Below are 13179 nucleotides of genomic sequence, written 5' to 3' on the forward strand. Positions count from 1 at the left end.
CAAAAGCATAAAAAGAGAAGTATAAAAAGAAAAATGTGGGATGTTTAACTTATTCAGGCCTCTTTTTGTTCCTTTTATTGTATATTTTTACAGCGCTTTCAAAAAAAAAAAAAAAGGGAATAAAAATAGTATGTCCTCTTTTAACTACGTCAAGAACGTCCAAATACTTTGACACACCAAAATACTGAATAATTTGAAAAGGTTAACAAGTTATTTCCTTTTGTCTACCTATTATTCTCTCTAATGGTAAAGCTGAGTGGTTTTTCCCACTGACAAATTCCAGTTTCAGGTTTGTGTGCACTGAAAAAGTTGTTTTGCTGCAGAACCCAGCTCAATTAAAGCACCACACCACAGACTCTGCTGTTGAAGACTCACTGGGAAGAACCCAACCATCAACCCACGAGCATTAATTAACTCTTGTCATTTTCATTACAAATCACACAGATTTCCAACTTTTCCTTCTATCGCCCAATCCCATGTTTAGAAATCCTTGCTTATCTCCCCCGTTCTTAGCGACGCCGTACTGGCAGCGACGTAAATCAGGATTTCCTTCACGTTGAACAAGGCACAAGGCAAGGATTCTGCACTTCCAGCTCACAAAACCTGGTGGTGGGAGGAGGTTACTGACCTCAATCTGCTGGATGGCCTCTTCCCGTTGGCGGATGGCTTCCAAATCCTCCTCCGTGATTTCCGAGAGCAAGGCTTGGTCCTGGCCCTGGTTCTGCCACACGCCATCGCCTCCATTAAAGATCTTCTCATCATCAGGCAGGTCAGAGAAGGGGGCCTTAGGGCTCTGCTGAGATGGGAGAATGGAAAGAAAGCAAAGGAAGTGTAAATGTTTTCCAGTTCTACACAGCTTTAGTGTGGGGAAAGGAAATATTGATATAAGAGATGGCATAAACAGTGGCGGAAAGGTGAAGAGGAGAAAAGTAAATTACATGAGAGGAAACATTTCAAGTCTCAAAGGAAATGTCAGGACCTGAAGTCAGCTCTCCTGAGCTACTTTAGGGCCTGAGTACCTAAATTCAATTTTCCACAGTTCTGACAGAACAAAACACTGATGTGCAGCTGAAAAAATAACAGATTTACCTTGATTAATTTCCCTGGAAATTCTTCCTAAATTAGACACTTTCTCAGGCACAGAGAAATCCTACTCATTTGTATTGAGGACTTTATGATCCAACTTGCAACATTCAAAATACAAAGGCTCCAATCTTTCCCATTTGAGAAGATTATCATTTATATGAGATAAACAGCACAGCTTAAAAAAGGGGAAATCATTGCAGTGATGTGAGTGCAGAGTGATCAGCTTGAGCAAATCACAGGTTTGTGGTGTTCACTCTGTGGAGTTTACCTGTTTTTTCTGACACATCTGATCACAGTCACAGAATCACAGAATGGTTGGGGCTGAAAAGACCTTAAAGATCATCTCAACCTGGCCTGGAGCACTTCCAGGGATGGGGCAGCAACAGCTTCTCTGGGCACCCTGTTCCAGTGCCTCGCCACCTTCTGAGGAAAGAAATTTTTCCTAATATCTAATTTAAATATCTCCTCTTTCAGTTTAAAATCATCCACCCATGACCTATCTGCCTGTTTAATAGGCTTCTCTCCCTCTTTTTTAAAAGCCCCTAACTTGTTCTATAAGCCTTAAGATACCATTTTCTTTTATTTTGGGAACTGCACTTATATTCAGGTCAGATTTTAAAACTTTGTTCAAGAACTTGTTGGATCTACACAAAAAAGTAGGGGCAGAGGTTTAATAAAGTCTTTTCCAACCAGCCTTTGGCTTCTGAGCCTGTGTCAGGTTCAGTCCTGACTGTACTTGGAGAATGAACTGACTCAAGGTTGGTTTGGAGGCTGAGATCAAGTTCTAAACTAAGAGGCGCCGTTGAAGGCTCCAACCTTACAACTGCATGAGGATTCCACTTCAAACAATGTTCATGGTCCTCTAACTTGGTCTTGAGCTGAGCTTTGACTCCTAACCAAAAGTTACAATAAAAAAAGCAAACCAAGTGCTTCTGATGCTCCGAAGTTGAAAAAAGAAATGGTAATGGCCACAGCACATCCTTGACATAAACATCCCCAAAGCCTCTGAAAGCTGCAGGAGAAAACAAACTCAGGGCGATGTTCAGTTCTCTGAATCTGGGTTTATCTGAAGCTCAAACACTGGGATTGATGCCCAAAAAATAAAAGCTTTTGCTGTCTTTCTGTGGCTACATCTTCAAAAGTATTAATTCCCCTGAATTCCCACAGCATGAACAGGAAGCGAGGCCATGGGGCATTTAGATGGAAAAGCACAGGACTGGAAGGACTGGGAGGACTTGATCTGGAAATGTTTATTTAAGTCTCTAACTCTGCTTTAACTCTTTAAAAGTGTGCAATTCCGGTATTTAGAAACAAAAGAATTTTTGCATTTGCCTACACTTAGACTTTGTCTTATGAAATTAACTCACTATTATTATTATTATTATTATCACCTTACCTTGTTGGAGACAAGGAAAATAACACAATGTGGTGAAGGAAGTGGGGTGATGGAAGAAGTAGAAGGAAATAGGAACATCAGCCTCAAAAGTCAAGTATCTTTCAAAATATGAGGAGAAGATGAAAAGCTTTGACATTAATGTCTTACATTGTTTCACCTTCTGCTTTCCAGGGATCTACTGAGAAAGGGGGTGTTACAGGAAGAAAATCATCATTTACAATTAGGTTAAAGATTAATTTACACTTTATAAGACATATTTTAATAGGATTAAGATACTCAGGGGGTGTTTTATTCACTAATTATTACGTGCCTTGGACACTAACTTTCCTTGTAGAGTGTTTCAGTGCCAGAAGAGTGTATTAATGGACTCTGGAAAAAAAAAAAATTGGGGTATTCTAATGCTTCATTTAGTGATAAAGGTGTCCTCTCATCTTCACCAGTGGGCACAGATGAGCAGAGGCAAACTGCACATGGCCAAGGGGGCTGGAAGATCCCAAGAATCTGCCTTGTGGAGACACTGGAGAAGTGTTCTGATGAAATTTGTGTGCTCTGGTCACAGCAAGAATGCTCACCAAGGACCTCAATGCCCATGAATGGACACTCAAAGCCATGCTTGTCCTGTGCAGGTCTGAATTTCAGGGAAGATGACAAATTTACAAGTGCTCAAATGTTTCCTGGTCTGATGTGGGAGCACAGGGATATCAGGGGAGGCAGCAACCAGCTCTTCAGATTAGGTTAGTCCATGGAATAACACAGCTGTACCATAAATATGCTTTTTCTTGGCCTGTGTCAACTTTATTTGTCATCTTCACTTGCTGGGCCTGGTATCTGTAAATTACCCTGCAAATTACTCACAAAACACAATCCAAGGGCTGCTGCTCAGTCATCTTTTAGAAGAAAACCAGCTACCCATGTGTTTAAATAAGTAAAGGTCTAGACACAGATCTTTTTCTCTAAACAAAGTAGTGACCTAAGTTAATTTCAGAGCTGCTGAAGGCAATTACATGTGTTTGCATCCTTAACATCTTCCAAAAAAATCCAACCACGACCGCTGAATGAGTAAATCAGTAAAACAACAGGATGCAGAGGGACTGATATTTCCTTCCAGACATAAAAATGGCTCCATAATAATGTTAAATACAGTCACCATGACCTGCTATCAGGGTCTGTATGCTGTGCTAACAAATAAAAGTGATTTTTTTTTTGTGCTGTCCATGGTACTGAGCCCCTCATTTCTGTGATAAAGCAAAAAAAAAAAAAATCTTAAATCTGAAACTCTGAAGAAATCTAATCACTTCTAATGCTTCTGATTGAAAGCTGCATATAGCTGGGCTTATCAGTGCTCTTCATTCCCTTCTGAGTTATGTTCATTGCCATGTCTGACAAAACATTTTATTTATAGCAAGAAAAGATCAGATGGAGGGCACTCGCTGAGCCTCCACAGATAAAGTTCCCTTTGACACTGCACTGGAAGGGGCCATAACTCCCTGTACAGGCACTTCCACAATAAATTTGATTTAGTGCCAAATTTTATGCCCTGTGAATCTCTGTGTAATTTTCTGTCGGATTTCCTTTCATAAATTGTTAATTGGATGTGTTTGAAATTGTTATTTTGTTGAAATTTGCCTCTGGCAGATTTTTGTCAAGATGTATCTATAAACTTAGCTGTGCCAATGGAAAAAAAAAATTATAGCAGAGGAAAAAGTTGAGTATATCTGATATGCTCAGTAGTTCTTTTAACACGAAATCCTTAGGACTGAGGGTCATACCATGCTGTTGTTCATCATATCTGAAAAATTATGCCCAGGCACAACATTTTTCTTGTCGGATAAAATCTTTTCACCAGGATAAAATCGTTGCTGCTTACAACTGCATTTTTTTATCAGATTTATTCTACCAATGGGGAGATGCTGTATGCAGCTGCTGATAGGGAAAAAAAAAAGTTTTATCTGGATGGTGACAGCTTCTGTCAGTGCCTGTACTTTATCAGCAGTAAAATCTTTGCCTCAGAAGTTGCATGTCTGAGACCCCTCTGAAAATAACCCCCTCCCAACCTTGGTCCTGCCTCACTCCCCATTTGTCTATCAGAAGGGACAGAATACCACAAATTTGACAACTCTTGTCTCACAAAATCACCAAGCAAGACATTGAAATGACCTCTCTTCTGGCTCCCATATGGTCTTTATTCCACAGAGAAGCAGAAATCTGATGGGAACTCCAGCTAACATGACACCAGCCAGCCCTCACAGTCCATCTGCAGAGATTTGGGAGTCTCCTGAAGCAGTGAGAGTGTCCTGGAACCTCCTGCAGCTCTTTTTTACATCAGTAACTTCAATGATGACATTCCTGATTGCCAGTTGCAAGATTGTTCCCTTACCATAAATTCAGGGCATGAAATATTGACTGGAGTCAGATGAGAAGTGTCTTTAAGTGACAGAGAAATGTTTAGTGATTTCAAATGAAAATTTCCTCTCCAATCCTCCTCAAAACCTGAAGATATAGACAAAAAATTATACAACAGAGGACAAAAATTATACAACTCCCTCCAGGGAGTTAGTCCCTTCAGGTTAATACAAGATGGATAATAAAGGTGAGAAATAAGATGGGCCTCTCATAATCTTGTCAAAAATAACTGTAAGAGTTGTAAATGACCAAGGTTTGTTTAAACTGGGTTTACAGACTGCCCACCAGGTGAGTGACAGACACCACAGGGACAGGAGAAGGAAGGGCTGAGGAAGACACTCACAAATTCTACTTTCAACCTCAGCACGGAGACAGCTGAGAAAGGAACTTGATTAAGGCTGGAATGAGACAACATAAACCCATTTCTACATCACCTCCTTCCACTCCAAACTCCACCAGGCTTTTGTCCTGGGGTGGAGGGTTTAACTTCTGTGTGTGAAAGTTTGGGAAGATGATACAAACCCAGTATCTTGGGATGGATGTGGCAGAGCTGTCAGAGTGGGGAAGGAGGGCAAGAGGCAGGAAAGCAGCCCTTGGAAAGGGATCTGGGGGACCTGGTTGACAGCAAGTTCAGTTTGAGCCAGCAGTCCCCCACCTGGACTGAACAACTAATTCTGGAGAATAAGAAGGAGCTCAAGTTCCTTTTTCTCTGACCACTGTTCCATTCACATGCACATTTCAGGCACCTGGAGCATGGAGGGGCTGTAAGGCCCTGGAGATGCCTTTGATATGCACAGCACCATCCACACATTCCTTGTTATCTCCCAGTTTATAGGAGCACAGGTAAAACCAGCCTCACTTCTCTGAGCTAATTTTGTACTACAGACTGCAGGCAGTTCCAAAGAAGGAAATCTTCTGGAACCATGAAAAAAAATGAGCATTTCAGAGCTTTTACATGACTCAGGGAGTAAACCAAGGAAGGTTGCTCTATCTTCCCCAGTCTCCAGAAGCCTCCATATTCCACCTCTAGCAGGGATATGGCCAGCTCCAGCAGCAACCACTACACCTCCCACAGCTCCTGCAAACTCTCACATCTCCTTGGGTAACGTTTGGCTCTGGCTTTCAAGCCAAATGCAAATGCAGAGATGTTTATCTCTTGCTTTATAGTACGTATAGACACATAAACAGCCTTTATGAGGATCTCCTATTCTCAGCAGCATCCAGGCTCAGAGATTCACATTTTATTGCGTGTAGAATAATGAGGCTGGAGTGTCTGCATTAGAGATCAATAAAACACCGTGCAGGGAGGGCCACAGTGCAGAGCACTGCTGGAGTTACTCTGCCTGACACATTTTTAATGGCAGGTTGGCACTGCAAAGCTGCCTGGGACAAAAATGACACAGAGCAGCCAGTTTGGCCCAACTATCCCCAAAATACAGCCAGGTTAAGGCTGGCAGATAAATTGGATTAGATGGTGTCGCTCAGACCATCCTTCCAAAACAACTAACCTTGCAGGCTCAATGAAATTTAGAGCTGTGCCATGCCAAGCAAAAGCCCAAAGCAATTACAGGTAGAAAGGCCTCAGGCAGGCACAGAACAAGCTGCCTGGGACTTCTAAATCTTTTAGAGGAGAGAAATAGTGATATTACAATTTTGCATTATCTTTCACACGGAAGATCACAGCAGTGATTGGTAATCTGAGCTCTGTTGTCTTAGGAGAGGAGCTTCCCACAACAACTGGGAAAGAAATGCATCACAAGAAATCACAAATTACCCATCCCTTGCTCTTCCTTTTCACTCAAAAAAGGCCAAATTTAAAACTACCACAACAAGGACAACTTTCAAGTGAAATGTATTGAACCCTTCCTGCATGCATCACTGACATGGGCAAATACAGAAATGGATTCAGCATTTTCTTCAGCTTATGCAAATTTGATTACTCTGCACCAATGTAGCATGAGAGAAACCAGGATGGGGAAATCAGCATAATGGGAAGGGCTGAAGTGCATTTTTATTTAAATTAACTAGAATCCTCCGTGTGTTTCTGTCTTCACTCTTAATCAAGGTGTTTACTTTTGACTGAAAGGAATGTGAAATTGAGTAAGAAAACCACCCTTTCCACCAGTTTCCTACTACGGAATCTGCAAGAAATTACTAATTTTAGGGAAAATGTATTAACAGAAAGTATTTTGCTAGTTTGCTTTTCAGCATTTTTTAAATTTACTCATTCAGGTCTCTGCAGTCATGAGGACTGAGAAAATCTTTTCAGTTTCCTGGAACTGGAAGAGACTTAGTAACAGAGTACCTAGTTCATACCTCCTACTGTTTTCCTCTTCTTTAGCTTGCCTTCAAGACTTTATTACTTCACCAAATTCATTCTAAGCAATCCTGACCTCATCACCCAGGGCTGCTTGAGTTCAGAGTCGATCTTACTGTACTCAGGGTGGGAGAATTAAATGACCTGTCTGTGGTAGATGAAGAGAAAGAAAATAAGCCAGGGGCCTGAGGATTAGCTCTCTGATAACTGATGTGCTTTTAAGAAGCACAGCACATTTTCTCCCCACAGTGAAGACCAAATTTAGGAGGAATGCCCTTCCTACCAGGCTTAGATGGTGGGGCTGACACTCACATTTTGCTCATGGAGATCATCAGCTTCTAGGTCAAACTTCAGTTGATCATGAGGGCTACGTTTTGCCATGTACTTTCACCCTGTCTGATTGAAGGAAGGAGCAGCTTGTTCTGTTCCTATTTCCAGTCCTTCTCCTTCTTTTTTTTCCCTCTTGATTTGCAACCATGCTAATAGACGTTCCCACGGCGATGTGAGTGACACAAAACAGCATCGGTGAAGAGAGGCACACATCTCCCCTCTTTGTAACCCAACATACTCTGCTTTTCAAACCCATTTCACTGAATAACTTCAGCCTGACTGCACCTATCCTCCCCAGAGCCACCTGCCTGGGCTGCCATCACCTTCAGGTGGCATCTCCATACACACAGAGCAAGTGGATAAACATTTTTCCTTTAAGGCTGTCAGGAAGGAGGGCATTCACTGGTGTTTTTATAGCATCACAACACATTCCTCAAGCTGTTCCTGCCCTTTCCTAGCTGTCTGTGGTGTATTTCTCAGCATTTTCTGTCTCTGGCACCACGTTTTGGCTGCCAGAGCTGTCTGAGAGCTGAGCTCTGCTTTGTCCCTGGATCCTGATGCAAGGCAGGGACCCCCTGCTCTCAGCTCCCTCTCTGAGCAGCTGAAACCCCCAGCATTTGTGGAACTGGCCCCTGCTTGAAAGAGCTCACAGACACATCAAGACTGTCTAGAAAGTGTCGTGATGTCTCTGCCTCCCAACATATGTGCTGCACAGCTGGTGAGCAGGTTCCTGCTAGAAAGGCAAACAAGAGGGAGAATGAGTCACTGGCTCATCCATTAACACCCATCTAGTACCAAAAAAAAAATTAAAATAGTGAGGAATCTCTTTTTTTCCTGGGTTCACACAGAGTCAAGAACCAAATTCAGCTTGATTTCCTGCAGCAGAGACAACCCCCAACACAGGCACAATGCCACTCTGGAGCAGTGGAAAAGCAGAAAGCTGCTGGAAATGAAAATATGTCCCTTTCTTTAAAAAAAAAAAAAAAACAAACCAGACTGCTTTTGTATTTTGCATTTTGTTTTTGGACTGCTCAGCCAGTTTTATTTTTAGAAACATGTTTGACTCCTAGAAAACTCCATTGGCAACAATTTTTAATCTCTCTTTGTTCCTGGCCTTTGGCAGGGTTTCAGTGGACTGTTCAGTGTCCAAGCAAATGTTCAGAGCCTGATCTTGAGAATCACTCTCATTTAGTGACTCTTTAGAAAATACCTGCCCATTTTACAGCCCCTGCACTGCCAGGATGCTTCTGTTACTGCCCAAAAGCCTGATCCCAAGTTAGGACAAAAATCCTAGGGGACAAAAATCCTAGAAGAATCTTGTCACCACACATCTGCAAGAGCCCTGGGGAGATGGGAGGTCAGTTGATGGGAATGGGGCTGGGGACACAGGACAAAGTGACAAAGTTCCTGCCTCCCTGTGAGAGTCAGGCCCCCCCTTTGTGGGAGAGAAAGATGAAAGTAGGAGCTGAGCTTTGAGCAGCAGGATGGGACAACACCTCGTCATCCCACAGCTTTTGGCACCATCCACAAAAACCCTCATTTTCAATAATCATAAAACCAGAGTAAGGTTTGGGTTGAAAGGGACCTTGAAGATCATCTCACTCCAACCCCTGCCATGGGCAGGGACACCTTCCACTATCCCAGGTTGCTCCAAGCCCCATCCAACCTGGCCTGGAACACTTCCAGGGATGGAGCAGCCACAGCTTCTCTGGGCAACCTGTGCCAGGGCCTCACCACCCTCATACTAAATAATTTCTTTCTAATATCCAATCTAAATCTCTCCTACTTCAGTTTGACGTCATTTGCCCATTTCCTGGCACTTCAGGTCCTTCCAAAGTCTTTCTTCAGTTCTCTTGGAGTCTCTTTAGGAACTGGAAGGGGCTCTAAGGTCTCCCTGGATCCTCCTTTTCTCCAGACTGGACACCCACAGCTCTCCCAGCCTGGCTCCAGAGCCAAGGTGCTTCAGCTTCCTGAGCATCTTCATGGCCTCCTTGGGATTCACTAAAAATTGTCCATGACCTTCTCATGTTGGGGGAACACAGAATTGATTTCCTGTTATAATCTCCCCATGCTTCAAACCAACCTTTTTTTTTCCCTTTTCCTCCAAACATCAGACGTTACAGCTCAAGGACATGATCATCCAAGTGGCAATACTGGGATGAAATAGAGACACTTGGAAATATGGATTTGATTACAGTGTTTTCTTTTTACGTGTAACGTTATGGAAGAGCACTGCACAGCAGAGCCCAGTTAGGCTGGAACTTTTACAATTAAAAGGTTCTGTAGCATTTTCTCCTAAAGAGATACATTCAGAGAAACAGAGATCACATTTTCAACTAAATTGGTGAAATGGCTTCTGTCCCTCTAAGTGCTCCCACTAAAGCCCCAAAACATCACTAAAACTTCCCAGTGCCCACCTGTCCATACAGGAGGGGTTGATGGTTTTTTCTCCTGGCCAGTGATAATTCCCATCCAACTCTGTCTAATCTCCCTACCTGTAAACTTCCTTAAAATATGAGTTTAAATGAATGGAAGGAAATGCTTGCCCTAATTTCTGTGTGCTCTGACAGCAAGGACTGACATGGATAAGAGGACATTGTTTTACTGGAAATATTTAACAACAGACAACCTTATTCAGAGGATATGAGCTTCAATCTCCACAAAATGAAGAGTGACAACTTGAATTTCAACTCAAATCAAGTCAGAACATTTACTGGTTCAGAGAAAAACACAAGAACAGCAGAAAGAAAATTATATTCTTCCTCAAGAATAGTGATACAGTTATTACAGATTTAGGCAATGTCTCAGGGAAGAGAAGCTAGCACTATTAGGGAAATTAGGACACAGAGGTGTATTTGGCACCAAAGTGCCGGCAAGGTGAAATAATGAAAATATGAAGTGTAAACTATGAAGTGTAAACATACGAAGTGTAAACAAAAAATTGCTAAAGGGAACAAAATCTTGCTCTGAGTTTGTCCAGGGAGAACGAAATAGGGAGAATTTGGCAGTTTGCTAATTTATCCTGTGTGAGTTCTTTACAGGGCAGGATGAAGTGAATTTAACCTTCCAAATGGTGACAAGAAATAGGAAGTTTCAGGAAGGGAAGCGGTGCAGAGCAGCTTTATTATCCTCAGGTGCTCGGCGCTGTCTCGGTGATATACGCTCACAGAGATGTTAACCTTTCCTCATTCAGTCCCACACCACCCCATTAGCATACAGGCTTTCATGAGGATTGAAAAGCTACCTAAACTGTTTCCAAAATAAAGCATTCAGCAAAAGGATTAAGATAAAAAAAAATGCTGAAAGGTTTTCAGCTCAGCGCCTCCAGAACGTGACATGGAACAAAATCGTCCATAATGTGCCCATTTTTCCAGTTAATATCAGGACAATGTCTTAACTGTGTCGCAGGCAGGAGAGGCCACAGATAAACATTCAGATAATTTCTACCACAGATTTTTATTGCACTATCATTATTATTTATTTCACTTCTGTCTTTACTGTGCTGTTGACTTTGCAAACTGATGGGGGGGTTTAACCATCCACACAAGTGTTCTTTATTAGTTTTAGCACTTAACCAACATGTTTCTTTCCTACCATCAGACTATACTGGCTTCTATCATTTAACTCTGAATAATTCACCTGGTCTTCATTTGTATTTTCACCTTGAAAATATTTATAGACATATAATCATGTCTCTATTGATACCTTCTTCAAGACTATTTAATTTAGCTCCCTCATTTTCTCATCTGATATTTATAGACTATATACCTCACGTTATTTTACTTGCCCTGTTCGTGTTCTTTTTTATTCTCTCTGTACATATCAAAGCCCTTCCCAAACCATAAACTCCAAGATTTCATTGCTTGTGCCATAAAAGTGGAAACTTCCACCCAAACACAGGAGAAGTTTTGTCATATGTTGAAGTCCACTCTCAAAAATGTTGCATGGGGCTTTGATTGGTTGACTTGTTGCATCTTGATAATTTTCCTAACTATTTGACCTACTCCCAAAGGACTCAAATCTGATCATTTTCCACTCCTACAGTAATAAAAAAGTAATGAACTGATTCTGAAAGGCTGGGACACACTCACTGAATTAAAATAATATTTCACTCCCTGAAAGAGGCCTCTGTCTGCAAACCCACATTGGAACAGAATTCTCTCTGTGGAAAGGCAACAGTTTTCTGCTGTTCCTCTGAAAGTTTGTGAGCATGAAAATGAGATTTTTATCACATAAACCCAGGTTTTCACTGCACAAGAAGCTCCTTACTAACACACATGGGTGCAGATACTGCCACTGAACCCATGAATTCTGGAGGGACAAAGGGTGAACTACAGGAAGGGTGTTTGCAGGGAATTTATTCCCTTCTGCTCCCTTTCTACTCAAAACCGTGAAGTGGGTTTCTCCAGTGGGAGATTGAGTCCAATAAAATTCTGCCCTTCATTTTTTTGGCCTTTTCTCCAAACTGGCAATAGAGACAAGGAGCTTTACCCTGTTAACAGAGCCGCCACTTTGTTCCATCAGATATCAAGTGCCATTCAGAGAAGGAGGGATAAATTAGGCAGATGCTGGTTCAGGACTGGTGGTATTGACATGTAAGTGGGATCCCTCTTAACATCAATTTGAGATGTTTGCACAGTGGATATCTTTGTTTGAATTGATCAGGCAAATTGAACTGCCAGAAATCCACCTCTCCAGCTTTACATACCCACAGTGGAGGCACTGACCTCCAGCTCCTGATTAAGACTCCCACTATAATCAATGGAGACATGGTCAATAAAGCCAATAGAGATAAGAGCCCTGTTCTCCAGATTAAAAAGATTGACAGCTACTTAGCACAAGACTCTGCCATGGACTATAAAGGGACCCTTGAATGTCAGGCTTAGAAGTAGAGATTTACCCTACACATGCCCAGCTGTGGCCAAGGGAGACTATGGGGAAAAAACCCCAAACAATCCAAAACAACATGAAAAAAAAAAACCACATATATTTTTTTTTTTTTTTTCAAAAAACCCGGACCCAAAGCCACATAGATTTTTTTTCTTTTTACTGAAAACAATATATCATACTTAGCTCAGCTGAGTACATTAAGATGTATTTGTTTCTCTGAGCTAGCTGTAGAAAGAGTCTTGTTGCCTTCAGAGATAGAAGTCTACACTTTGGAGGAATTAAGAGAGATTCCTTCAGCATGCATGGTTTGAATTCCCAGTTGATTTGTCAGGAACTAGGTGAGGACAGAGAGACAAGGCAGATCTGGAGTGATGTCCTAGAAGCTGCCTCTGGGATTCCCTCTTCATGGAGAAATCCTGTTTTCCCCCACATGGCACATGCAAGAGTAGAAAACGTGTTTGCAATTACCTGACCCATGTGACAAAGAAATTACAAAACCACCTCTGGTTTACTGATGTGCAGTTTGTTTATTCATCTGTCACACAGAAGGCAGAATCCTGTGAAAAGTTCAACTTCTTCTGACAAGTTTCCCTCAGGTGGTGGGAACAGGAGGCAACCAGCATCTCCCTCACAGACCAGGTCTTTAATAGACTTAACACCATGAGAATATGAAGTGATCTAAGCAATATATTCACACTGTATGAGATCAGACTGCATCAAAACTTTGATAGATGCCCCTGCTGTTTGCTCATCCTTA

General features: G+C 41.9%; 1 protein-coding gene across 6 annotated transcripts in view; it reads right to left on the reverse strand.

Annotated features, from left to right (window-relative positions):
• Positions 1-13179, reverse strand: part of TSNARE1 (t-SNARE domain containing 1) — a 469756-nt gene that overhangs the window by 227301 nt on the left and 229276 nt on the right. For 5 of the 6 annotated variants that reach the window (XM_071421896.1, XM_071421899.1, XM_071421894.1 and 2 more), the window contains one exon: positions 629-796. In XM_071421896.1, the coding sequence (XP_071277997.1) occupies positions 629-796 (168 nt within the window). The remainder of the gene's footprint in view (positions 1-628; positions 797-13179) is intronic. The other variant, XM_071421900.1, reaches the window with a different exon arrangement.

This window comes from Agelaius tricolor, unplaced genomic scaffold (assembly GCF_023055355.1).
Source record: "Agelaius tricolor isolate 1412-34295 unplaced genomic scaffold, bAgeTri1.0.p SCAF_2, whole genome shotgun sequence".
NCBI lineage: Eukaryota > Metazoa > Chordata > Aves > Passeriformes > Icteridae > Agelaius > Agelaius tricolor.